General features: G+C 43.3%; 1 protein-coding gene across 4 annotated transcripts; it reads left to right on the top strand.

Annotated features, from left to right (window-relative positions):
• The first annotated feature begins 185 nt into the window (after positions 1–185).
• On the top strand, positions 186–24378 carry LOC117874497 (centromere protein F-like). 4 transcript variants are annotated; one of them, XM_034764662.1, is made up of 4 exons: positions 186–332; positions 2169–2263; positions 22387–22526; positions 23430–24378. In XM_034764662.1, exons 3-4 carry the CDS (start codon positions 22520–22522, stop codon positions 23924–23926), a joined length of 504 nt encoding a protein of 167 aa, XP_034620553.1. In that variant the 5' UTR covers positions 186–332; positions 2169–2263; positions 22387–22519; the 3' UTR covers positions 23927–24378. The 4 variants fall into 4 exon arrangements, with proteins under 4 accessions (XP_034620553.1, XP_034620554.1, XP_034620556.1 ...); XM_034764663.1 differs by having other exon boundaries at positions 193–332; positions 2148–2263; XM_034764664.1 differs by lacking the exon at positions 186–332 and adding an exon at positions 487–827.
• The last annotated feature ends 526 nt before the right edge of the window (positions 24379–24904 follow it).

The following is a 24904-nucleotide window of genomic DNA, read 5'->3' as shown; positions in this document are numbered from 1 at the left end:
GCTGCTGCTGATTGGCCCTCGCTGCTGCTGATTGATGACATCACTCACACCCCGTGCTAATCCCGTTTCTACCGATTCCCCCCCCCCTTTGTTGTCTACGAATATTTACAAAGATTTTAAATGATTAAATAACGGTGTTTGCAGACAATATTCGGGGCCCCAAGGGGCGGGGCAAGAAGTGACGTAGGCGTCGGCGGGAGGCTCGTGAGGGAGGACCGTTAGGTCGTTGGCTGGGGCGGGGAAGCAGCGGCGCGAGCGTTTCGCGCGGTGGCCGCCCCGGGGGAGGTCGGGACATCAGCCGCCCAGGGCAGAGGGGAGCCCTGAGCAGCGGAGTGAGTCACCACTTCCCCATCGCCCCTCCCCCAGACCCCGCTCCCTCGTGCCGCCCCCCACCCCCGCTGCCCTATTCACCGCCCGTCCTCGCCCCGTGTCCCCACCGCACCCCCCATCTGGGACGGGGAACAATGGGGGGCACACAGAGCCGTGGGCGGGGGCTGCAGAGAGTCCCTGTAAAGAGGGTGGCGATGGGGCAGGGGAGGTTGGAGGGATACAAGGAGCCCCGCAGTGTGTGCAATGCGCTTGGCCTGCAACAGCAAAGCACCCGCCTATCCTGGGCGGTCAGGGACTGATTTTCCAGCCTCGGAAATGGCGCTGATAACACGCTTTGGGGAGCGGGGGATCGATATGTGCACACTCGATGCTGTGCAGGCACGACGTGTTGCTGAGATACTCATATATACCTGTATGCACGGCCCGCTTAGCTTGAGGTCTATGATGCCAATGTTGCCTCTAACCAAACTCTCCCGCAGGGAAAGTGCGAGCTCCAGGTAAGTGGGGCTTTGGCTTCACAGACCCAAAGGGGATGTTTTTACAGCCAGATAAGGAACGCATGATAGTTATCGCACTGTAAAATCCTAAGTGGCGACAGAGGCCCTTGTACTTTACCCCCGAGGAACCTAGGCGAGGTCAGCACTAGATCCCAGCCAGGGGTTGACCTCGCCTAGTTCACCTGGCAGTAAAGCGAGAGTGCCCTGTCTCCTCTGTGTTTTTACAATGAGCTAGGTTAGCGCGCATTAGCGACCACAAGATAAAAACACGTTTCTGTCACTCACAGTTGGCCTGTCAAGGGACATGGGCTGAAGCTCAAGTAGGACTGATGCTGGAGCTAGAGATGCAGTCTCGACTCCACTGCAAATACAAACACTCTGGGCTGCTGATACAATCACTCTCTGCAGCTTGAGTGGGTTTCTTTTGGGGTTTAGTGGGTTTTTTTGTTGTTGGTTTGGTTTTTGGTTGGGATTTGTCTTTATTTTTTTTTTTTGAGGGGGTGGATTATTATTATTTTTGATAATGTCAAGTGTTTTCACTCAAGCTAGGCTAACTCAATAGGAGTTAACTCTGCTGTAATCTTGGCTTGTCTTTGTAAGGTGTATGTCTCTATTTGAGGCTTGCTGTCACTGCTGTGTTAGCGCCGGAGTTGGTTGGGGTAACACACTTGAGTTATACCTTATCCTCACACTGCAGTGAAGACAAGCCTTGAGTCTTGGAGGACTGAGATTGGTGTACGTAGTTCAGATACTGTGCAGTAGCAGGGAAAGCGATCTGTTTCTAAAGAATGCAAATCTAGTTCTCTGGCAGGACACTGTCCACAAGTGGAGAGGATGGGCAGCAACTAGGAAGCTAAGTCAGGTGATGCAAATATTCTGAAGTGCTGTTGCAAACCTAAACACATTGTCTTGGAACAAAATGTGCCCATTGTGTTATTGTACTTTGACCCAATGAAATATCTGTCAGCTGCTCATTAGACATACATTACTGCAGGACTGGAAACAGAACATTTGCAATGGATATTCCCCAGCTAGGAAACTGTAGCAGTGTTCCACGACCTGAATTTACTTAATCTTCAGAACATACTACAAGGCATGTTGTTTTGATCGAATGCTTATTCGACAGTCCTCATGACAAGTAACAGACCACTGATGTAATCTGGTACTGCAATTCCTGTAATGTTTTGGGGCAGTCTGGAGACGGGTTTGATGACTGTGAGCAGTTTATTTTAAGGATTGTGTTATTTAGGGATTGAATGATTACTTGATTTTGGATTTGATTTGTACTCAAAATGAAAATAATCAAAATTATTCTCTTAGAGTTTTTTTTTAAACATACAGAGAGAACTGATTATCATATGATGAGGTGTCATGACCTAGCTGCAAAGTTCCTGTAATATGATTGATACATCAAAGTTCAGAAGGAGCCAGTCAAGGTAGGTTTTTATTATAATTAATATTTATACTATGGTAGTGACCATAGGCCCTACTTGGGATTGGGGGCACCACTTGGTGCTGTACAAACAGAAAAGAGACAATCCCTGCTTTGCAAGGTTTGCAATTTAAAGACGTACACAAAGGATAGGACATGTGGAGACACCGTACGAGCAAATGAATCTGGTGTAGTATAGGCACAGCTTTGTTAGCTACGTGCATTTTTTTAAGTGAGGTAGTGGTACAGTAACTCTTCACTTAAAGTCGTCCCGGTTAACGTTGTTTCATTGTTACATTGCTGATCAATTAGAGAACATGCTCGTTTAAAGTTGAGCAATGCTCCCTTATAACATGGTTTGGCAGCCGCCTGCTTTGTCCACTGCTTGCAGGAAGAGCAGCCCATTGGAGCTAGCTGGTGGGGGCTTGGAACCAGGGTGGACTGGCAGCCTCCCTATCAGCACCCTTTTCCCCTAAGTTCCCTGTGCGGCAGCCACCCAGCAGGCTATCAGTTGCCAGCAGTTCAGCTGTCCCTCCCCACACTGCCGTGTGCTGCTCCTGCCCTCTGCCTTGGAGCTCTCCGGAGCCTCCTGCTTGCTGTGCAAGGTGGGGGGAAGAGGCGGCTAATATTAGGTTGTCCCCCTCCCCCCTGCTCCTGCACTGGACAGGGTTCAGGACGGAGGGAGCTTGCTGGCAGGGGCTGCTGTCTCAACTTGCTGATCTATTTTAAAAGGCAGTGTACTTAGAGTGGGGTCAGCGTACTTAAAGGGGCAATGCGCATCTCTCTCTCTCACACATGGTGTGTGTCCCTATCTCTGTCTGCCATGCTGTCTCCCCTCCCTCCATTCGTGCTGTCTTGTAGAGTGTGAGGCTACATTAACAACGTGTTAACCCTTGAGGGCTCAGCCGATTGCTAGTTAATCATTTAGCAGTAAGGCATTCCCTGGGAAATATCCCACCCTCTGACTTCACCACCTCAACCAAGCTTCACAATCATTATCGCTGTGTACCAGTATTAAATTGTTTGTTTAAAACTTATACTCTGTGTGTGTGTGTGTGTATATATATAGTCTTTTGTCTGTGTCTGGTGAAAAAAATTTCCCTGGAACCTAACCCCCCCCATTTACATTAATTCTTATGGGGAAATTGGATTCGCTTAACATCGTTTTGCTTAAAGTCGCATTTTTAAGGAACACAACTACAACGTTAAGTGAGGAGTTACTGTAGTGAGGAAGGGAATAGGACAAGGAAAGAGGGAAAGGAGAATAGTCACAGCTTGTCACCTGCTTCGATATGAAAGCTGGGTTTTGTAGACATCATAGCAGAGGCAAGTCTCACAGAAGGGTTTAAAGTAGGGCCGTCAATTAGTCTCAGTTAACTTATGTGATTAACTCCAAAAAATTAATCGCGATTAATCGTAATTTTAATCGCACTGTTAAACAATAGAATTCCAATCAAAATTTATTAAATATTTTGGATGTTTTTCTACATTTTCATATATATTGTATTCTGTGTTGTAATTGAAATCAAAGTGTATATTATTTTTTATTACAAATATTGCAATGTAAAATGATAAACACAAGAAACAGTGTTTTTCAATTTACCTCATACAAGTACTGTAGTGCAATCTCTTTGCTGTGAAAGTGCAATTTACAAATGTAAATTTTTTTGTTTTTACATAACTACACTCAAAAACAAAACAATGTAAAATTTCAGAGCCTGCAAGTCCACTCAGTCCTACTTCTTGTTCAGCCAGTCGGTAAGACAAACAAGTTTGTTTACATTTACAGGAGATAATGCTGCCCTCTTCTTATTTCCAATGTCACTGGAAAGTGAGAACAGGCATTTGCATGGCACTTTTGTAGCTGGCATTGCAAGGTACTTACATGCCAGATATGCTAAACATTTGTATGCCCCTTCATGCTTCAGTCACCATTCCAGAGGACATGCTTCCATGCTGAAGACGCTCATTTAAAAAAAAATGTGTTAATTAAATTTGTAACTGAACTCCTGGTGGGGAGAATTATTTGTCCCCTGATCTCTTTTACCCACATTCTGCCATATATTTCACGTTATAACAGTCTCAGATGATGACCCAGCACATGTTGTTCATTTTAAGAACACTTTCACTGCAGATTTCACAAAACGCAAAGAAGATACCAATGTGAGATTTCTAAAGATAGCTACAGCACTTGACCCAGGGTTTAAGAAGCTGAAATGCCTTCCAAAATCTGAGAGGGACAAGGCATGGAGCATGCTTTCAGAAGTCTTAGAAGAGCAACACTCCGATGCAGAAATTACAGAACTTGAAACACCAAAAAAGAAAATCAATCTTCTGCTGGGATCTGTCTCAGATTATGAAAATGAACATGCATTGGTCCACACCGCTTTGGATTGTTATTGAGCAGAACCTGTCATCAGCATGGATGCATGTCCCCTGGAATGGTGGTTGAAGCATGAAGGGACATATGAACCTTTAGCACATCTGGCATGTAAATATCTTGCGATGCTGGCTACATCAGTGCCATGCTCTTTTGAAAATGAGGCCCTGCGTGAAGTGCGTGCAATCTTGTAAAACAGCAGTTTGAAATAAGGGCAGCAGTGAGGATTTTCTTTTCCCTTTCAAAAATAAGTGCTGCAAAAAAAAAAGTGAACAATGAGTGCCAGGTTTAACAAAATGCAAAATATTTTTTTACAAACATGAACTCGAAAGCTGTATGCCTGATTCATCAGGAGAGCATTGCAGTGTTCAAGGAGTACAGTTTGAATCGCCATTTTTGAACAAAACATCCTAATTATGGCAGCAATTTAACAACTGAGGAAAGGGCAAGAAAAGCTGAGAAACTTGCCATGAACTTAAAAGCTCGGCTAAATATTTGTGCAGCAAGCTACAGTTCAGGAAGCCACTAAAAAGACAAGTTATGTTCTGTCATTTGAAATCGCTAAACAAAATAAGCCTTTTGCTGAAAGAATGCATGGTTGATGTTCCTGGCGTGCTATGCCCGGACTACTAAAACAAATTTGAGAACATTAGTTTGTCACAAAGAACTGTTACTCACCATGTAGAAGTGAAAAGCAACAGAGGGTCCTGTGGCACCTTTAAGACTAACAGAAGTATTGGGAGCATAAGCTTTCGTGGGTAAGAACCTCACTTCTTCAGAGAGAGAGATTATGCCATACACTATCAAAGAAACTGAGAAACTACCTGATCAGCATCCTATACAGCAAAACTTCTGTTAGTCTTAAAGGTGTCACAGGACCCTCTGTTGCTTTTTACAGATTCAGACTAACACGGCTACCCCTCTGATACTTGACACCATGTAGAAGTGATTGATGAACATTTGGCTTCTGAGTTGAACAAGAAAGCACAGGGCTTTACGTTGTTTTCGTTAGCTCTCGACAACAGCACTGACATTAAGGACACAGCACAGTTATTGATTTTTGTCAGAGGAATTGATGACAAATTTGAAATCACAGGAATTTTTATCAATGAAAGGCACAACTAAGGGATTGGATTTATACGAGAGGGTGTCTGGCTGCCTTGAACATCTGAAGCTCCCCTGGAGTAAACTGGCAAATGTAACCACAGATGGATTGCCAAATTTAATTGGGAAAAACATAGGACTTTTAAAAAGAATTCAGGACAAAGTAAAAGAAAACAACCCTAATAAAGAGGTGATTTTTCTGCATTGTATTATACATCAGGAGACCAGGGCCGGCTTTAGGTTTTTTGCCGCCCCAAGCAAAAAAAATTTTGGCTGCCCCCCGTCCCAGCCCTGGACTCCTTGCCGCACCCCCCTGTCATCCCAGCCCTGGGCCCTCCCCCCCCCCCCCCCCCCCCCTGCCGCTCCAGCCCTGGGCTCTCCCCTATCCCCCCCACCCTTGCCCCCCCCCCGCACACACACCTCCTGCCGCCCCAGCCCTGGGCTCTCCCCCGCCAACCACCACCTGCACCCTCCTTCCGCTGCAGCCCTGGGTCACTGGTAACTCGCTCCCAGGGCAGGTCATTCAGCAGGAATTTTAGGTGTGCACAGAACACAGACAGGATTGGTTCCCATATGGTTACAGAACTGCAGTAAAGTGGAACACTTTTCAGCTTGTGTGATTGGAGGATATCTGGATGCATATTATAAGACTGTCCTACATAAATGAGGAAAAGTTGAGGTGCCTTTATTATTCTTTTGTTCCACTCTTCTTTCTATGGGGAATTTGCCAATGCAATATCACTGTCTTCCTTTTAAACAAACAAACAAACAAAAATGGCAGTGCTGTTGAAAATATCAATTCCAGTCCTAATAACCACTGGGAAGCATTTCTTGCTCAATTTTATCCTACTTTTTCTATAGCAAGTTACAGTGGATCAGTATATTTGATTTGGGAGAAATGAAGTAACAGCCGCCCAAACTGAGCTTGAGCACTCCTGAATTTTGCGGTGTTCAAATCTGGAAGGCAGGGGTGGGGGGGGGAGGGGGCTGTGGCTCTGCAGGGGAGCNGGTGGTTAGATGGGTTTGGGAGGGCATTCAGGGGACAGGCAGCAGTTGGATAGGTATGGGAGTCCCAGGGGTTTGTCAGGGGACAGGTAGAGGGTGGGGTCCTGGGGGTAAGTTGGGGGGGGTCTCAGGAGGGGGCAGTTGGGGACAAGGACCAGTGGGGCTTAGATAGGGGGTGGGGTCCTGGGGGGCAGTTGGGGCAGGGGTCCCGGGAGGGGGTGATCAGGGAGCAGGGGGGGTTGGATGGGTTGGGGTTTCTGTGGGGGGGCAGTCGGAGGGAGTGGATGGTGGCAGGGTGGGGCTACCCTCCCTCCCCGTGGAGTGTCCTATTTTTTGAATGTTAAAATATGGTATCCCTACCTTCCCAGTGCAGCATGAGGTTTCAGCTTCCTCACTCCCTCCCCCTCTTTCCTGTTGGTAGTGGCCAACGGAATGTTGGGAAATGCAGTTCTTTCCCTGCTCCAGGGCTGGCTCTATAGGCAGGGAGCTAACCAAGGAACTACAGCTCCCAGGGCTCCCTGTTGGTTCTCAGCTCCCATGCTGGATCCCTGCCGCCCCTGCAAATGGGCTGCCCCAAGCACATGCTTGCTTTGCTGGTGCCTAGAGCCGCCCCTGCAAGAGACCCTCTGCAAAAATGTCCTGGACATCATGTTGTTCACACAGTAGTGAAAATAGTGAACTACATAAGAGCGAGGGGACTTAATCATTGGCAATTCATTTCCCTTCTTGAAGACACTGACGCCAAACACCAGGACTTACTTTGTCATACAAATGTCCGTTGGCTCAGCCTAGGAAAGGAATTGCAGAGAGTTTGGGAGCTCAGAGATGAAATTCACACTTTTCTGGAGATGCAGGGAAAAGAAAATGATTTCCCTGAATTAAAGAATTCAAACTGGCTGTGTGACCTCGCTTTTAATGTGGATATCTTGTCACATTTAAATGACCTTAATGTGAAACTGCAAGGAAAGAATGTGTTTATACACAAATTGTATTCTAGTGTGACAGCTTTCAAAGTCAAGTTAGTCTTGTTTTCAAAACAAATTAAGGACAAAGTGTTCGCTCGCTCACTTTCCAACACTGAAATACTTGGAAGTGTCGCCAGAGAAGACAGAAAAGTACAGTAAAATGTTGAGTGACTTGCACACAGAATTTTCTTGTCGATTCTCTGACTTTGAGAAGATAGAGAAGACACTGGAGCTGGTGTCATGCCCACTGTCATTTGAATACGAGAGAGCCCGCAAGAATTACAACGGGAGCTCATTGATCTCCAATGCAATTTCAACTTGAAGGAAAAGTACAATTCAGAAAAAACTGTGAGTTTTATGCCCCCTTGAGTGAAACAAAGTTCCCAAATATCCACAAGATGGCACAGAAATTCCTTGTTTTGTTCGGCTATGTGTGCAAACATTTTCCCTGCTGAATTACAACAAATCTCACTACAGATCCCAGTTAACTGACCAGCATCTCATCTTGGTATTGCGGATTTCCACAATGAGAATGACACCGGACTCTGATGCCATTATAAAGAAGGGTGACCAGCTGCAACAAACTGCTCAGTAATGTAATTTTCTAACAGCGCATTATTCAACAGAATTGTTTTAATAGTATTGATTTTGAAGCAAACTTGTGTTTGAACATGAATTATTAATTTTGTGAGCGTTCATGGCCTGCCATACAATTTCCATACCAAGATGTGGCCCTCAGGCCAAAAAGTTTGCCCACCCCTGCTCTTTGAGGCTAAGAGACTTCACACTGGCATGAGCTGATGACTGTAGCTAGCCAGTTTTGTTTTGTTTTAAATCACAGAGGTTACTGTGTGGTTTGAGCAGCTCATATAACTAGTTGAGACTTGTTAGCAGCTGTTCTTCTGCAAGTTCTTTGCCAGCAATGTTAACCCTGAGATGTGATAGTTCTGATTTTAAAAAATACACCAACTACTACTTTTTTAGGATGAAATCCAGTCCTTGAGACACAAAATCCAAGCAGTAGATGGGTAGGGGCTGGACTTCACGTTTGCACAGGCAGGCAGACCACAAAGGTGCAGCACAGCAGCCCCTACACGGATGCTAGTCCTACGGTCTGGAATAGTAACCCTGTCAGGGTGCACCCTATGGGGAGGAGAGGTCACAGCCATATAACCCAAATAAACTTTGACATGGTAGCCACTCCCCAGACCACCAACTGTTCTCTTTCATTCAGACCTATTGGGAGTGGTGCATTTCACAGTTCAAGGCAACTGCACTTGTATTCCCCTTCTGTGGTCCAGCAAGGACATCCATTAGGCTCCCAATTCGCAGCTGTCACTTGTCTTGGGTGGAGACTGTAGCCCAGTGGGCTAGTTTGCCTTTGTTATATTTACTGCTTTGCATTATATACTGCTTTGCATTATATTCAGCAGTAATGCAAGAAACCTACAGGCCTGTATCCTGTAAGACATTAGCTTCAGCAAGTTAGCGTAAGGCTTGAGGCCTATGAACTTTGAACAGATAAGCTTTGCATAGATAAACGACTCAACGGAAAGCACAAAGTATTTGGGGAGCTGAAAATAGAGTTTAAGGGGAAGGTCTGACCACAGGTACATGAGTCAACCACAGAAGTGTCCTGGCAAAGAACTAACATACATAACAGGTACATGAGATACATCTAAAGCTAGCCTGCTTGCTTGCCTATATGTCTTTTCTTATAAGTTTCTTATGGGTTCGATTATTTTGTTTTATTATTATAGGTTTATATTAGAATATATTTTGGCTGTAACACAAGGGACCTGAAGGCCACGTTCTATATGTTGAGCTAAGACAAAGCTAGCATACATATGTTTAGGACCTTTCACCTAGATTAGTGGTTCTCAAATTTTTGTACTGGTGACCCCTTTCATATAGCAAGCCTCTGAGTGCACCCCCCCTTATAAATTAAAAAACTTATAACACCATTATAAATGCTGGAGGCAAAGCGGGTTTTTTGGGGGGGAGGCTTACAGCTTGTGACCCCCCCATGTAATAACCTCGTGACCCCCTGAGGGGTCCTGACCCCCAGTCCAAGAACCCCTGACCTAGATAGATGGTGTTGAGCTAAAGAATAAGGTCCATGTATCGCTGTGACTTTTAACATAGAGGATGCATTAAAGCAGGTTGGCATAGGGACTTTTCTAAGTTCATACCCTTTTAAACTAAACAGGTACACTACAATTTGGAACTTGGAAAGAACCAAAATAGCCAGTTAGGACAGAAATAACAAATGTGATACCTAATCACAAAAGGGCCATGGTATCAAATGGATGTATATGATAATAAGTTGAGATCATTGATATACTAAGCTATAAAAATGTAACCCTTCTGCCCATCTAAGTTGGCAGCAACAAGGGCTGGGTTCTGTATCTAGGGGTTCCGTTTCAATAATGCAATGCAAAACCGGCTCGAGCCCCCACCCAGTGACCTGGGACAATTACATACCACCCCCTGGGCGCCTCTAAGAGGCAATACTTCCCCTCTCGCAAGCATAGAGTCTGAGTGTAACAGAAAATGTTTAATAACATGAGGTAAACGACATCAGCGTTAAATTGGAAAAACACCACAAACAGGCTTCATGAGCAAAAAAAACTCACCCCAGCAAATTGGGCTGTGTCCTTTCCCTTTGGTTCTTGAAACCAGCAACCCAAGGATCACCAAAGTCCCAAAAGTCCAACAACCCCCCCCAAAGTCTCTTGGGTCCAGCAACCCAAGGATCACCAAAGTCCCCAAAGTCCAACAACCCCCCAAAGTCTCTGTCCCTGGTCAGTGCAGCCCCAGAGTTCAAGCGGGGGGGGGGAGGCACGCCAGGTGTTAAGGGGCACCTTACGTGATCCAAGGCCGACCGGCTGCCTCTCCGTGGGGTTCCGCCGCAGCCTTCTCCACGAGCCACTCCACTCCACCAGCTGTCCCATGAGCCGCTCCCGCCGTCCATGAACTGCTCTGGCAGCTGCTCCGCTCTGCTCACCGACCTGTGAGCCACTCAGCTCTGCTCACTTCAGCCGTTCCTTGGGCCGCCCCCACAAGGCTCCGCTCTGCTCGCTGCTTCTCCAGCCGCTCCGCCCTGCTCACCGACCTGTGAGTCGCTCAGCTCCGCTCCAACCGTCCCCATGAGGCTCCACTCTGCTAGCTGCTTCGCCAGCCGCTTAGCAATATAGCTTCAGGCTCCCCCACTAGTTAAACACAGCCTCAGTGATCTCAGCTCTTTTGTGATTTCAGCTCATAGTAGGGGAGCCCCAGTGCTAGTGCACCATTGGCCCAAAGTGAATTCAGCTCAGCAGTCTGTAATTAGACTTCTAATGGAATCAAAGTTAGCTCTGACATTCAACAGTGGAGAGAGGAGGTAGTGCAAGTGGTGTTTCAACCCCTCGGGGAGGGGGCCATACCATCAGGTACAAATACATATCCCCATCCTCTCTTTCACTGGGTTTTGTAACCCATGCCCCTTGTCAAGCAAGTGCTACTTAGGTAATGGTGATGGACTCACTCAGTCCTTCTGTCATACAACAGGTTCACTGCCCTTGATTCACAGAATCAGGATAACAAAACTTTATTCTTCCTGCCCCAATAACAAAGAAACTGGGGATCCCACACCAGCCAAAGTAACCACTTTGAGTTGCTGTTGTTTCATGCCAGGCGAGTGGGTGTGCCTATGCAAACAAGATCAGCCCCTGGAGTTCTTTTCCACACTCGCCATAATTCACCACCAGATGTCAGGGTAGAGCTCATCCTGACTCTGCTTACAGAAAAAAGACACCGCAACGTTAGTAAGGTAAGGAAATACAAATAAGGAAAAGGGGGAAAATCCCCTATTAAATATGCATCAAACATAGCGACGTCAATGTAACATATTGTAAAAGTGGCATCCCAGCCTAGGAGCGGTAGGAGAGAGAGATGTAGTCCTTGGGAGGTGCCAGAATGATGATGGGGAAGGTGATGGTGATGAGAAAGAAAATGGCTAACATTTCAGGTTGTTCTACAGGAGATGGTGTGAGTATACGCATGTGCAGATGTACATTCTGTAGTATCTTTATCTATTTTACTAAGTTGGGGTGTTTGTGACTGTGCTAAATGTATTAAAAAACTATATTTGTAAATATAAAAGAGTTCCTATAGTGTGAGTGTTGCAACTGTGCACATTGGGGTTCCCAACTATATAATAATTTGAATAATACTGGCCTTGATCTTGGGGCAAGAACCTGGCAACCCTCAAAATGATAACAGGATTCTTAAGTAATCAGTATAATTAATACATAATCTAAAGATCAGGCAACAAGATGCACATTTCTCTCCCTCCTGACCAGGGTTTTTCCAGGCTGCACGTTTCCCTGCCTATGCTGTGATATCAACAGCAACCCAGACTGCCTCTCTCTAGAAATTCCCAGGAAAACCAGTCAGTACAGTTTGTCCCAGTCAATACTGTTTGTCCCAAAAGTCCATTGTTGTCTGCCCCCTGGCTGAAGTTCATAACATTTCCTACGGTTCACAATAATACATAAACTTTTTATTCAATACAGAGGATTCCAAAGATACTTAAACTTAATTCAATAAAGTTTTTAAGGATATTGCAGAAAATTGTCATATCTGTCACAATTCAGATCCCATCTCTGTAGCACACACAGAGTATGAAAACTCCTAGTTGTGGTCTCTCATTCCCTTACAAGACCCTATTAGGCATCTTAAATAGCACAAAGGACCTTAATAGGGCATTCTCCATGGGTGGACTTCACCCTTCCTGTAGACAGAAAGCAACATTACCCTCTCCTTTCTGGGATTTAAAAAATAAAAATCTGATCATTTGTCCAGGCCTTATGTATAGAAAAATGTACTGATCCTGAAAGTGTTTGTATTGTTCTTTCCCGAGTATTTTTTTGTCCAGGTATATCACAAATCATTGAACATCAAAGTGGAGGAGCCAGTTGATTAAATATTTCCACCTCAATATCTGTGCCACTGTTAACTAAGTGAAAACTCCTTAATTTCACAAATGAAATGTTAATACTTGAGCCTAGTCTGTAATTCCTTCTCCCAACAACATCTGAAAGACTCTTAGAGGTCCAGGCTGCCAGCACAAGCCTTTTCTGATTTCACATTCAAAAGAAGCTCCCATGACCTAGTGAAGTTAAGTGGAGAAGCTCTTAGACTTCATTATTTTTAAATATGATGTTCTTCCTTCCTTAACTCCAGAGGGCTGATGTAGTTCTTTCTGAATGTGGAAAGAGGAAATTATTGTGATATTTGGTGGAATGAGTTTTGTATGGCTAACTTTTAATAACAACATTTTAAATAATGAAAAAGTTAGATGACACCCATATTTTAAAATACATTTATTCTGATTATTGTTCTGTTTCCCTCCACCCACACTTCCATTCCAGCATAATTTGCTAGCCAACCTACCGTACACATGAAATCCTAGAGCTATAGATTAATGTTTTATACTTCTCAAAAACTGGGAGTTACACACATTCAAGTGTTATGCAATATTGGTTTTACCTGTAACATTTCTCAACATAGTGGCCACTCCAGTCAAGTCAGAATTGAAATTGGGAAATGATTATTTTATCCTCTGGTATATGTCTTTATTCTTGTTATATTGCTCCCATTATTTTCCACTTAAGAATTAATGTAGTCCGTTACTGCTGCAGAACCTTTTTCTCATGTTTCCTGTTTCAGTCTAAGGAAATGACTAATTAAAAACACAGTTATAACTTGATGTATGCATAACTTGTCTTGATGAGAGCACAGACTCTGGTACTGTGACATTAGAACTGATGCAGAAATTATATTCAGGAGAACAGTAGCATAAAGACAGCTATAATATTTTTGAGGAACTATAAACTGGGTAATATGTAACCCTGTCTTTAAGTCCATATGAAATAGGGGTGGGATTCCCAGATGGAAAAGGCACTACCCCTGCTCTGATCCAGTTGAATGTGGGGATAAACAGCATGAACAACTGTACTAATTGCTACTTTCTTGGAACTACATAGGGGAAAAGAGGATCACCAAAGTATGGTCATAAAGCATTGTTTGCAAGTACAAAAATTAGAAAATATATCAGCAAATGTTTTCTTAGTCCAAGACATTTGGTCTGCTTCTCTTTTCCTGCGAATATCAAAAGCAGCTCAGACTTGTCCTTGCCCTTCAGCCTCATCACTCCAGAGGAGCTGCATTCAGTTGTATTGAAGCACTAAATTATTAATAGTTTAAACATAAATGTAAAAATAATTCATTATTCAACCATAGTGACATGGACCATAGACTCTTAAGAGACCCTAAAAGACCTCTCAGGTGGCGCAAACTGCATGGGAGGCCATTCATAAAGATCAATCATAGAGTAACACATTTTCCATTTTGTTTTCTGACTTCTCCTCCAGTCTGAGACTTTGGGGAGCATAATGAACAATAAGGAGAAAGATATAGGGAAGAAGAGATAAATAGGATCGAAGGAAACGATTTCCCAAAATAACATACGTAAACTATTTAAAAAAAGAACAGGAGTACTTGTGGCACCTTAGATACTAACAAATTTATTAGAGCATAAGCTTTCGTGGGCTACAGCCCACTTCTTCGGATGCATATAGAGTGGAACATATATTGAGGAGATATATATACACACATACAGAGAGCATGAACAGGTGGGAGTTGTCTTACCAACTCTGAGAGGCCAATTAAGTAAGAGAAAAAAACTTTTGAAGTGATAATCAAGCTAGCCCAGTACAGACAGTTTGATAAGAAGTGTGAGAATACTTACAAGGGGAGATAGATTCAATGTTTGTAATGGCTCAGCACCACTTGGGACCTTTTCCTGCCAAAAGGTGCTTCTGCAGAGGAATGAAAACCAGCTTATAGTGTTTCATAATGGCATAGATGAATGAACTTGGTGGCAGCTTTACAGATTTTCTGTGGTGGTTTGCTGCCTTGTTATTTCATGATATCATTGTGGAATGTGTTGAATGGATTCTGATCCCTTCTGGGACCAGCTTATCCTCAGCTGTGTACTTTTCAGTGATGCTGAGTCTAAGCCACCTGCCACTTGTAGAAGATTTAGAAGTTTTCAGGCTCAGACTTTTTGTTTTAATTTAGTACAGTAATCATCTTAGAATTGGGCCCCATTGTGCTAGGACTGTACAAATGTAGAATAAGAGACTGACCCTGCCCCGAAGACAAAAAGTAGAAAAAAAAGATATATAACATACAAGCAGTGAACAATGTGATGACTATAAAGGTCATGATAGTTCCACATTTATTTTCTTTTGTTATTTAAATCCTTTCAATGGGATTATGTTAGGAGGGGATTAGTTAGCCGAAAAGATGAAGAAAGAGAGTGGGCAGGAGAGGTTGAAGAAATCAGCCAGTAAGCACAGGTGTTGCAATGTTCAGAGTTAAAACAGGCCAATGTCATCATCAGTGGCCATCAGTTCTGTCTGAACAGGTTTTGTGTACAGTAACTCCTCACGTAACGTCGTCCTGGTTAATGTTGTTTTGTTATTAGGTCGCTGACCTATTAGAGAACATGCTTCTTTAAAGTCCTGCAATGTTCCCTTATAACGTTCTGCCCATTCTGCCCACCTGGTGCTCCTGCCGGGGAGTGGGGATGGGAGCCGGGGGCATATCCCATTCCACGCACCTGGCATTCCAGCTGGGGAGCAGGCAAGGTCCGACTCCCCAGCTGGAATGCCCGGTGGGCGGAATAGGGCAAGCATCTACGCCCCAACCCCTGTCTCAACCAAGCTTCACAATCATCATTGGTAAGTACAGTATTAAATTGTTCAAAATGATTTAAAACATATACTGTATATGTTTATAATGTCTTTTGTCTCGCAAAAAGAATTTCCCTGGAACCTAACCCTCCCCCCCATTTACATTGATTCTTATGGTGAAATTGGAGTTGCTTAACATCGTTTCGCTTAAAGTTGCATTTTTCAAGAACATAACTAGGATGTTAAGTGAGGAGTTACTGTAGTTGTTTTCCCAGGTTTAGTCTCTGGCTGGCTCTTCCCTGTAGTTTCTTTCTCAAAAGTCATATGGCTGGAGAAAAAGAGGACACCATTTGGGTCCTACTGACCTGGGTAGGGCTGGTGTCCCCTGCACAGTTCTGGGTTTAGGGAGTGCTAGGGTGTAGGGTGAAATTAAACTGAAAGAAAATGTCTTCCTGAGCTGATTGGTATATTTAATTGCAGGTCTCACACAGTAAACCCTGTTATGACCAGAAGCTTCAGAGACGAAAGTGCACTCACCTCTCTCGATTGGTGAAAAGGGAAAAGTGCTGCCATAGAGATTTTCATTTGCATAAAATAGCTACCCACAATTCCTTTGGTGACACTTGGGGAGTCACCATAACTATTTACAAACTTGGATTTGGGGGGACAGGAGAAGTGACCTCTCATACTGAAGAGGTCCTTTCCAAGTACTTAAGAGTCTGTTCATAAATCTGGAGTGTTTTGACTTCCTTCCTAGGGGACCTGTATGGGAAGAGAGGGTGCTGATTGAGGATTTAGTAGTGAGAGATGATGGAGAAGACAGTAATAGAGTTGAGTAGTCTTCAGTGAAGTTCTGCTTATCCAGCCTCCTAAAGATGAACCACTCAATTAGGTTAGGTGATGGTTCCTCCACACAAGTAGCTCGCTTGGGGCTAGAGACAGACCTGTATAGAGACACTTGGACTGCTGCTGATCATCAATCCAGAGTATGAGTGGGGTTTTATGGGTGGGTGAGGTGGTGCATTCAAAGGACTATTACCCGTGGAATGTTCTCATCAATAGATCGGAAGGGAGTTAAAATGACTACCTACTGGAAGGGGGGTGGTATTTTATTTTTAAATATTCTTTATTTGAATATATATTCTGTTGCTGTGTTTTTCCCAAAAACCTGTAGGAGAACACTTCAACCTCCCTGGCCACACAATAGCAGATGTAAAGGTAGCCATCCTACAGCAAAGAAACTTCAGGACCAGACTCCAAAGAGAAACTGCTGAGCTCCAGTTCATTTGTAAATTTGACACCATCAGATCAGGATTAAACAAAGACTGAATGGCTATCCAACTACAGAAGCAGTTTCTCCTCCATTGGTGTTCACACCTCAACTGCTAGCCGAGCACCTCACCCTCCCTGATTGAACTAACCTCGTTATCTCCATACTGATTTATACCTGCCTCTGGAGATTTCCATTACTTGCATCTGAAGAAGTGAGGTTCTTACCCACGAAAGCTTATGCTCCCAATACTTCTGTTAGTCTTAAAGGTGCCACAGGACCCTCTGTTGCTAAATACATCACAGGTCAGAGCAAGCTGCGATATCTTCCTGTCACAGGTTGAGTTGGTCCATTGAAAGACTGGGGCACAGCTGCATCTTTTGTCAGGTTTAGCCCATCTCCCTGTATGATTGGAATGAATACAAGGGTCACCTGACAGAAGAATGCATCTAAATCAGGCCTGCTGGCAGGTAAAAGGGCAGCCTGTGGTCATTCAAGAGAGAGACCCCCTCCAGCCCCAAAAGTTCAGAGAGCCACTCTCTCTCCTTAGAGAGGAGAGCCTGTGAAGAGGATAGGTGACACTTTTCCAGAACTCCAAGGCAGAAGACTTTTGGGGGAAGAGATTTACAAGGAACTGGAAACTATGCAGGGATATGCCTCCATTGATGGACTTGCAGGATGCAGAAGTCCCAGCTAGGAGAAAAGAAGAACTGGAGTACTTGTGGCACCTTAGAGACTAACAAATTTATTAGAGCATAAGCTTTCGTGGACTACAGCCCACTTCTTCAGATGCATATAGAATGGAACATATATTGAGGAGATATATATACACACATACAGAGAGCATAAACAGGTGGGAGTTGTCTTACCAACTCTGAGAGGCCAATTAATTAAGAGAAAAAAAAAACTTTTGAAGTGATAATCAAGCTAGCCCAGTACAGACAGTTTGATAATAAGTGTGAGAATACTTACAAGGGGAGATAGAGACAATGTTTGTAATGGCTCAGCCATTCCCAGACCTTATTCAAACCGGAGTTGATTGTGTCTAGTTTGCATATCAATTCTAGCTCAGCAGTCTCTCTTTGGAGTCTGTTTTTGAAGTTTTTCTGTTGTAATATAGCCACCCGCAGGTCTGTCACTGAATGACCAGACAGGTTAAAGTGTTCTCCCACTGGTTTTTGAGTATTTTGATTCCTGATGTCAGATTTGTGTCCATTAATTCTTTTGCGTAGAGACTGTCCGGTTTGGCCAATGTACATGGCAGAGGGGCATTGCTGGCACATGATGGCATATATCACATTGGTAGATGTGCAGGTGAACGAGCCCCTGATGGTATGGCTGATGTGATTAGGTCCTATGATGATGTCACTTGAATAGATATGTGGACAGAGTTGGCATCGGGGTTTGTTACAAGGATAGGTTCCTGGGTTAGTGGTTTTGTTCAGTGATGTGTGGTTGCTGGTGAGTATTTGCTTTAGGTTGGGGGGTTGTCTGTAAGCGAGGACAGGTCTGTCTCCCAAGATCTGTGAGAGTAAAGGATCATCTTTCAGGATAGGTTGTAGATCTCTGATGATGCGCTGGAGAGGTTTTAGTTGGGGGCTGAAGGTGACAGCTAGTGGTGTTCTGTTATTTTCTTTGTTGGGCCTGTCTTGTAGGAGGTAACTTCTTTTAAACCAGGTGCCCTGATTAGCCTGCGTTTCTTAATTGGCTCCAGGTGTCCTAATTAGCCTGCCTGCCTTAATTGGTTCCAGCAAATTCCTGATTTTTCTGGAACTGCTCCTGTTATCTTACCCAGGAAGAAGAGACCTGCTTAATTTGAGGCTAATATATCTGCCTTCTATCACTCTCCTGTAGTGGGCCCCTGCCCCGTGGACCCAACCGGCCTCCCCGCCCGTGAGCCAGCTGCACGACTTGAAGCCGGTTCGTTTCCAGACTGCACCAAGCTTGTGCTCCACACTCTGCACTTCCTCACCCTCGTGTCCTGCCCCGATACAAAGTGGCGGGACCTGCTTCCACCTCTAGAGAGTGAGAAGCCCTGGTGGGCCAGCCTATACTCCACCCTGCTCCCAAGGCACGGCTGGGATATCAGTTGGTGACTCCTTCACGGGGCTGTAAGCACAGGCATGTACTTGGAGCGGTTCACCCCCGTCCCAGACACCTGCCCCTTCTGCGGTGTGAGGGAGACTCTGGTGCACATTTACCTGGAGTGTGCTAGGCTGCAGCCCCTATTCCGGGTCCTCACAGATATCCTGTTGCGTTTCTGGCTGCACTTTTCCCCTCACCACCTTATTTATGCACTCCCTATCCGTGGCCCCACAAAGTCACGGGACCTCCTGGTCAACCTCCTCCTGGCCCTAGCGAAACTGGCCATCTATAAAACCAGGGAGAGGAGGTTGGCTGATGGAGTCTCCTGTGACTGTGGGGCCTCTTTCTGATCCTCCGTCCATTCACGCATTCGGGCAGAGTTCCTCTGGGCGACGTCCACTGACTCCCTTGACACCTTCGAGGAGCAGTGGGCACTGTCCAGGGTTTGCTGCTCAGTGTCCCCATCAGGTTCCCTTCGTTTGACTCGTTGACCGCACTCCTGTCCCTGTTATTTCATTAGTTGTCCCCTGAAATCACTTGGTTTCCAAGTCCGGTGGATCTCCCCCTCCCCCCCAAGGCTGGGGGGATCTTTTAGCAGGGGGCTTCAGCCCGCCCACTTCCTGGATCCCAATAGGATCACTCTCTTGTAGCCCTCTGGCCCGACCCTGTCACAAGACCTATAGCTGTGATACAAAATAAGGCCCTGATCTTGCAGTTTTTGCAATTGATTCCATGTGGACTGACCCCCGGCACAAAATTGGTTGTATGGTCAGGGTTTCAAAAAATTATTTTGCACCAGCATACTACAGATAGGATTACAGTTCATATAGAATTATTTGTCTAATCTAATTATGTCGTATTGTTCAAGAGACTTTGTTTAGTCCTAAAAATAAAATATATTACATATCTGAGTTCATTTGGAAATTCTAGAATCATTAGCTGCTTCCTAAGTATAAGTGTGTTTTGCCTAATTCCAAGATTTCATGGAGGATTGGGTACTTTTTTGGTCACACAATCAATTTAAGCAAGAGAAAATCCCCAAAATGATTTGTATAAACAAAGAATCCCCGGGAGGTACTGGCAAACTGTGCCTTTGCATTCACACGGGTAAGTCTCCTCCTGCAGTATAATGTTCCATTACATGTCTTTTTAGTTATATTTGCTTTGCTAACAACCAAAACAAGTACACTTTTACTTTTTCAAGCACTATAGACTGGCATTATCAACAACATTCTAACTATGAAGCCAGATCCTGACCTAGCATATATCAGCATAGCTCCTTTGAAATCAATAAAATTTTTCCAATTTACATGAAAAGGATCTGGCTGTAAGTTTTTATTTTTAAAAACCCTTGATTGTAGATTAAAAGATTTTTCCTTTGATTTGGAGTTAGAAGGAAAATGAAAGGGAAGAGAAGTCAGAATAGTCATAGAAGCAACATCCGAGATTTTTTTTTTTAAAGTTATTATATTGTGCCAATTGCTGGTGTATCTGAATGCTTTCCAGAGTTAAGAATAATTAAGGTGACTAGCATCTGTCATTTGAGGTTTCTATTTCTCCCATATCCCCCAGAGCAGTGGTTTTCAACCTGTGGTGCACAGACCCCTAGGAGTTTGCAGACTGTCTAAGGGGTCCTCGAAAGGTTATCGTTACAACGGAATAGTGGTTTTCAACCCGTGGTCTGTGGGGATCCACAGACTATGTCTAAGATTTCCAAAGAGGTTTGCGCCTCCATTTGAAATTTTCTAGGGTCCACAAATGGAAAAGAGGTTGAAAGCCATTGTCCCAGAGGGTAAAGGGTGTGTGTGGGGGGTGGGGTGGGGGGGAGTGTAAATATGAAAAATGGTGATGTTAGTTGTCATTCTAAGTTTTTGCAGGAGTGAATTTCATAGTATTGGGCCAGCTCCTGAAAAAGCCCTGTCTCCTGCATATGCTAATTTTACTTCTGATGTGTAGACAGTTGTTCCCGAGGAACACAGCTACTGAAGTCTGAGAGAGTAAGATGGTATTTTGGGCCCATGTTCTTTATAACTTCGAAAATAAAGACTGAGATTTGATTGAGTGTTCTGTTGGGGAATCAGCGGAGTGAGTGAAACATAGGACTGATGTACTCAAGTGAACCTGTATTACTGAGGAGGTGTGCTGCTGTGTTCTGTAACTGTTGCAGATTTTTCAGGGCAGATGCATTCGAGTCTAAATACATTGGAGTTCGATTATTCAATCAGGAGTTAATGAGGGCCTATGTGATATAGGCCAACTTGTAATTGCAAATGATGGGATGTAGCCATACCGGATTAAGGTGGGAGAATGCATTTCTTGCAAATAGTTTTGTGAAAGTCCAGCATCAGAGCATGGGATTTTTTTGCAGTTATGTTAGGTTGTTGGTTCCAGATTTTTGTTGAATGCTTCTTAATCAGAGCCACTTGTGCTGAGTCACAGCAAGAGGGGCGGGCCTTTCAGCCATTTAAACCCCTTGAATTTCATTGGTATTTTGAACACAGGAAGCTCAGAATTCCTGCAGCTTTGAGACATTTGTCAGACATCAGCATTGTCTGAAAATTTTGTCTCTTCACACCTGTGTGTTTTAGAATGATTGATAGCAGAGAAAGAGAGTGTGTGTGTTTTGGTATTACAGTTGGATATTTTGGACCTGGAAGTTATGAGAGGAAAGGAAAATAACTAGAAGCAGCAACGGTTTTATTTATGTTCTTTGGGTGACTTGTTTAAATAGCTGAAAATACAGACCTGCTCTGCCAGCAAGGTTTTAATTTGATTTCCATCCAGACCCTCCCTTTTCTTGAATGTTGTATCTGTGCACTGGTGCCCATCTGCTAGTAGTAAGTAGATGAATAAATGATGGCTTGCTTCCAAGAGAGTCCCACCAGTGCCATGCCATCTGTTACCCAGCAATGCAGGAGCTTGGGTGGAAGGAGTTAGTTTCTTAGAAATAACTTTTAAAGTCCCAGGTAGGACATCGTTGTATGGAGTATTTTAACTTTTCTTAACTTATTTGGAAAAAAGATGCTTAGAAAATTTTCTATCCCGAACCCCCAGGTATTACTGAGTAATAATACTTTGCATCTAATGCCATCTTGCTAACAAGAGCAACTTCATATATTTGAATCAGCCACACTGAGAGATGGGTGGTCTGAGAACAGGAGCTGGAACTGGAAACTTCTCCTGTGTTCTGATACTGGCAGTGAAATTGACTCCCCTCTGTGGCTTTGGGCAAGTCACTTAACTTCACTGACTCCGTTTTTGTGGGCTGGATTGTATCCTGTGTGAAGATCTGCTATGAGCAGGCAACAGAGAATTGGTTGCAGCTCCCTGGTTCCATATCCTGAGCCAGCTAAGTACTGCTGTGATCTGTGCCAGCTGGGAGATGTCCCAAAAGGATTGTCTGCCCTCTGAAGATTGCCAAGAGTGCAGTTTGTGTTCCTAAGTCATGTAAGTGCTTAGAAACCCAGGCCCAACTTTCCAGAGTCTTCAAGGGACTCTGATGAGTAGTATACCACATCACACTACTCTCAGTTTATTGACTTAATCGACTGTTTTATAACTAATGTTTTGTTGTAGGAAATGAAGAAGGAAAAGAAAACCTTCTTCGCTTCCAGTCTGATGAAAAAAATCACGAAATATCCATCAGCTGGAAGAAGAATTAAAAACAGCCAAACGCTTTCTAAAGGAGACCCAGAATTATGCTGAAGAGATGAAAAGTGAGTTACACGTTTCTACCTATTTAAATCCAGTTACAAACTATTACTTCAGTGTGAAGGAGACTGTAAAACTCATTAGAAATGGTGATTTGAAGCATATCCAAGGAAAAAAGTTCCCACTGTGTGATATAGTTAAATTAACTTTCAGCTAATTCTCTTTCCAAACTGAGATGGAACTTCTTTATACAAATATACTAACTCATAAAATTATATGGTTTTAAAGCAATTTAAAATGAGGAATAAATACTTCCCGTTCAAAACTATATGGTCAGCAAATTAAATACTACAATGTGCTCCTGTGTTTTAAAATCCCAAGCAAACAACTATACCTCAAACTATTATCCTTTAGCTTGTATATGAACAACATCACGCTAAAACGTGATGAAATGTTTCCTGCCGAGCCCTAATTTGACTTTTCCTTACATTTGTCTATTTGGTTGGGAAAATGCATTTTGCAGACTGATGTTTAAGAGAACAGGTAATTCTGCTAGATAGCCATTGTAAAGAAGGAGACTGCTCCCACTTATCTCTGTAGAAGTCTAACCTCACTTAATGAGAATTCAAAATTAAATTTATGAACTTAGTCCTGCTCCCATTTTAATCAGTATTTCTGCACTCTCCAATCCATGAGGCCATCCAAATAACTGCTTTGTGTTTTGATCTTATTCTTGGCAAGTGGCAGCACTTTCGGCTAGCTAATAAAATGTAATGCCTTCTAAGTCCATTTTCTTGCTTTCGCTATACTTAATTATATTCTGAAATACTAAGAAAATGTATTGCTAGGTAAAAAATTGAAAATTGTCAATATTGCCATTTTATAGTGTTACTCATAAAAGCTAATATTGCATATTTGACATAGTTTGCTTTCACAAATTAACCACTTAATTTTTTTTATCACTATAGATAAGAGTTTGTCTCAGGAAATAGAATTGGAAGCTCAACAAGCAGAGATTCGGGATTTAAAAAGCAATAATAAATTGCTCCAGGATTCAGTCCAGGAGCTACAACTTGAAAATGGAACCCTTAAAGACATTAACAAGGCTTTAGAACAAGAAAAAGTAGACTTACTAGAAACAAACATAATTTTTTCATATAGTTTAAAGGAGAGAGAGGAAAGCATTTCTGAATTGCCCAGAAGACATAAGGAGGAAAGACTGTCACTCATGGAAAGATATGAAGAAATTGAAAAGGAACTTGTAGATCTACAAGGAAAATACAAATCAAAGGAAGAAAAAAATGCCAACACTGAAGGCATTTTAAGACAACAAAAAAGTCACTTTCAAAAGAGTAAAGCGGAATCAGAACTACAAGAGAAACAGCATAGGGATGAGCGTAATGAATTCTTCTCTAAACTAGTGTCCTTAGAGGGGAAAAAACAAAGATTTGATTCAGGAACTTGAGAAAGTGCAGTCAGAGTTGCAATTTAAACAAGCTGAGATTGCTAATGTCCAAAATGTATCTTCAGCTGAGTTGGATTGTTTAAGACAGGAAATGTTAAATGTCAGGGCAGAGCAAAACAAAATGCAAGAACAACATAACGTCTTGCTTCAAGAGAATGAGCAATTGAGCAAGGTAATAAAAACAAAGAATGAATCACTAGCATGTTACCTGGTTCATGACAGAAGGCCTACGTCAGAACAGTTGAGAGAGTCCATGGAAGAGAATGAGTTGAATAAATATCAAGCTAAACTTGAGCTACTTCAGATGGATTTTGAGGACAGAGAAGTGTCTGTAGAAAACTACAGCACACAGGTAATACAGTTGGAGGCTGCTTTAAAAAGTGTACATCATTGTTTTCATTTGATTTATAGTAAAACCCAAACCAGGTTCACTTAAGTAAAATGAAAACTATTTAAAATGATTTGTCCTATATCTTAGTTGAAATGGTACAATACAGAAACTAACAAAGTCATGTTATTTTCAGTCTCTGTCATCAATGCCGGATAAGAGCAATATCAATATCCTTTGCTGACAGTTAATAAGGCATTTTGTACTTAAGCTTTTAAGAGCCAAAATATTTAATTGTGTCCTTTTTAATATCTAATCTCTATTCTAATATAACATTTGCTATAACTTCTCCATTAGTAGCATGGAAATCTCATTAAATCTGTTATCTTATAAATTTCTGGCTATCAAAGATATAGGAGGTCTTTAGCGGGACACCTGAAAACATGATAAAATGTGCACGTTTTGTCTGTTCCGTGGCCCAGCTTTTCTCCTCATTCGGAACAAAGAGGTGATTCCTCTCACCTGTAGAACTGGGAGGTGGACCAGTGTTGTTGCTGAAGGCTCCAGGACTAAGCTCCATCCTTCACCTCAGGCCACCAGAAATTGTGTCCACCAGCAGAACAAGTTGGCGGTTCAGTTTCTCCCAACAA

The sequence above is a fragment of the Trachemys scripta genome, chromosome 3 (assembly GCF_013100865.1).
Source record: "Trachemys scripta elegans isolate TJP31775 chromosome 3, CAS_Tse_1.0, whole genome shotgun sequence".
Classification (NCBI taxonomy): Eukaryota; Metazoa; Chordata; order Testudines; family Emydidae; genus Trachemys; species Trachemys scripta.
Note: the sequence above shows the minus strand (reverse complement) of the source record. Positions and strands in the feature narration are given on the sequence as shown.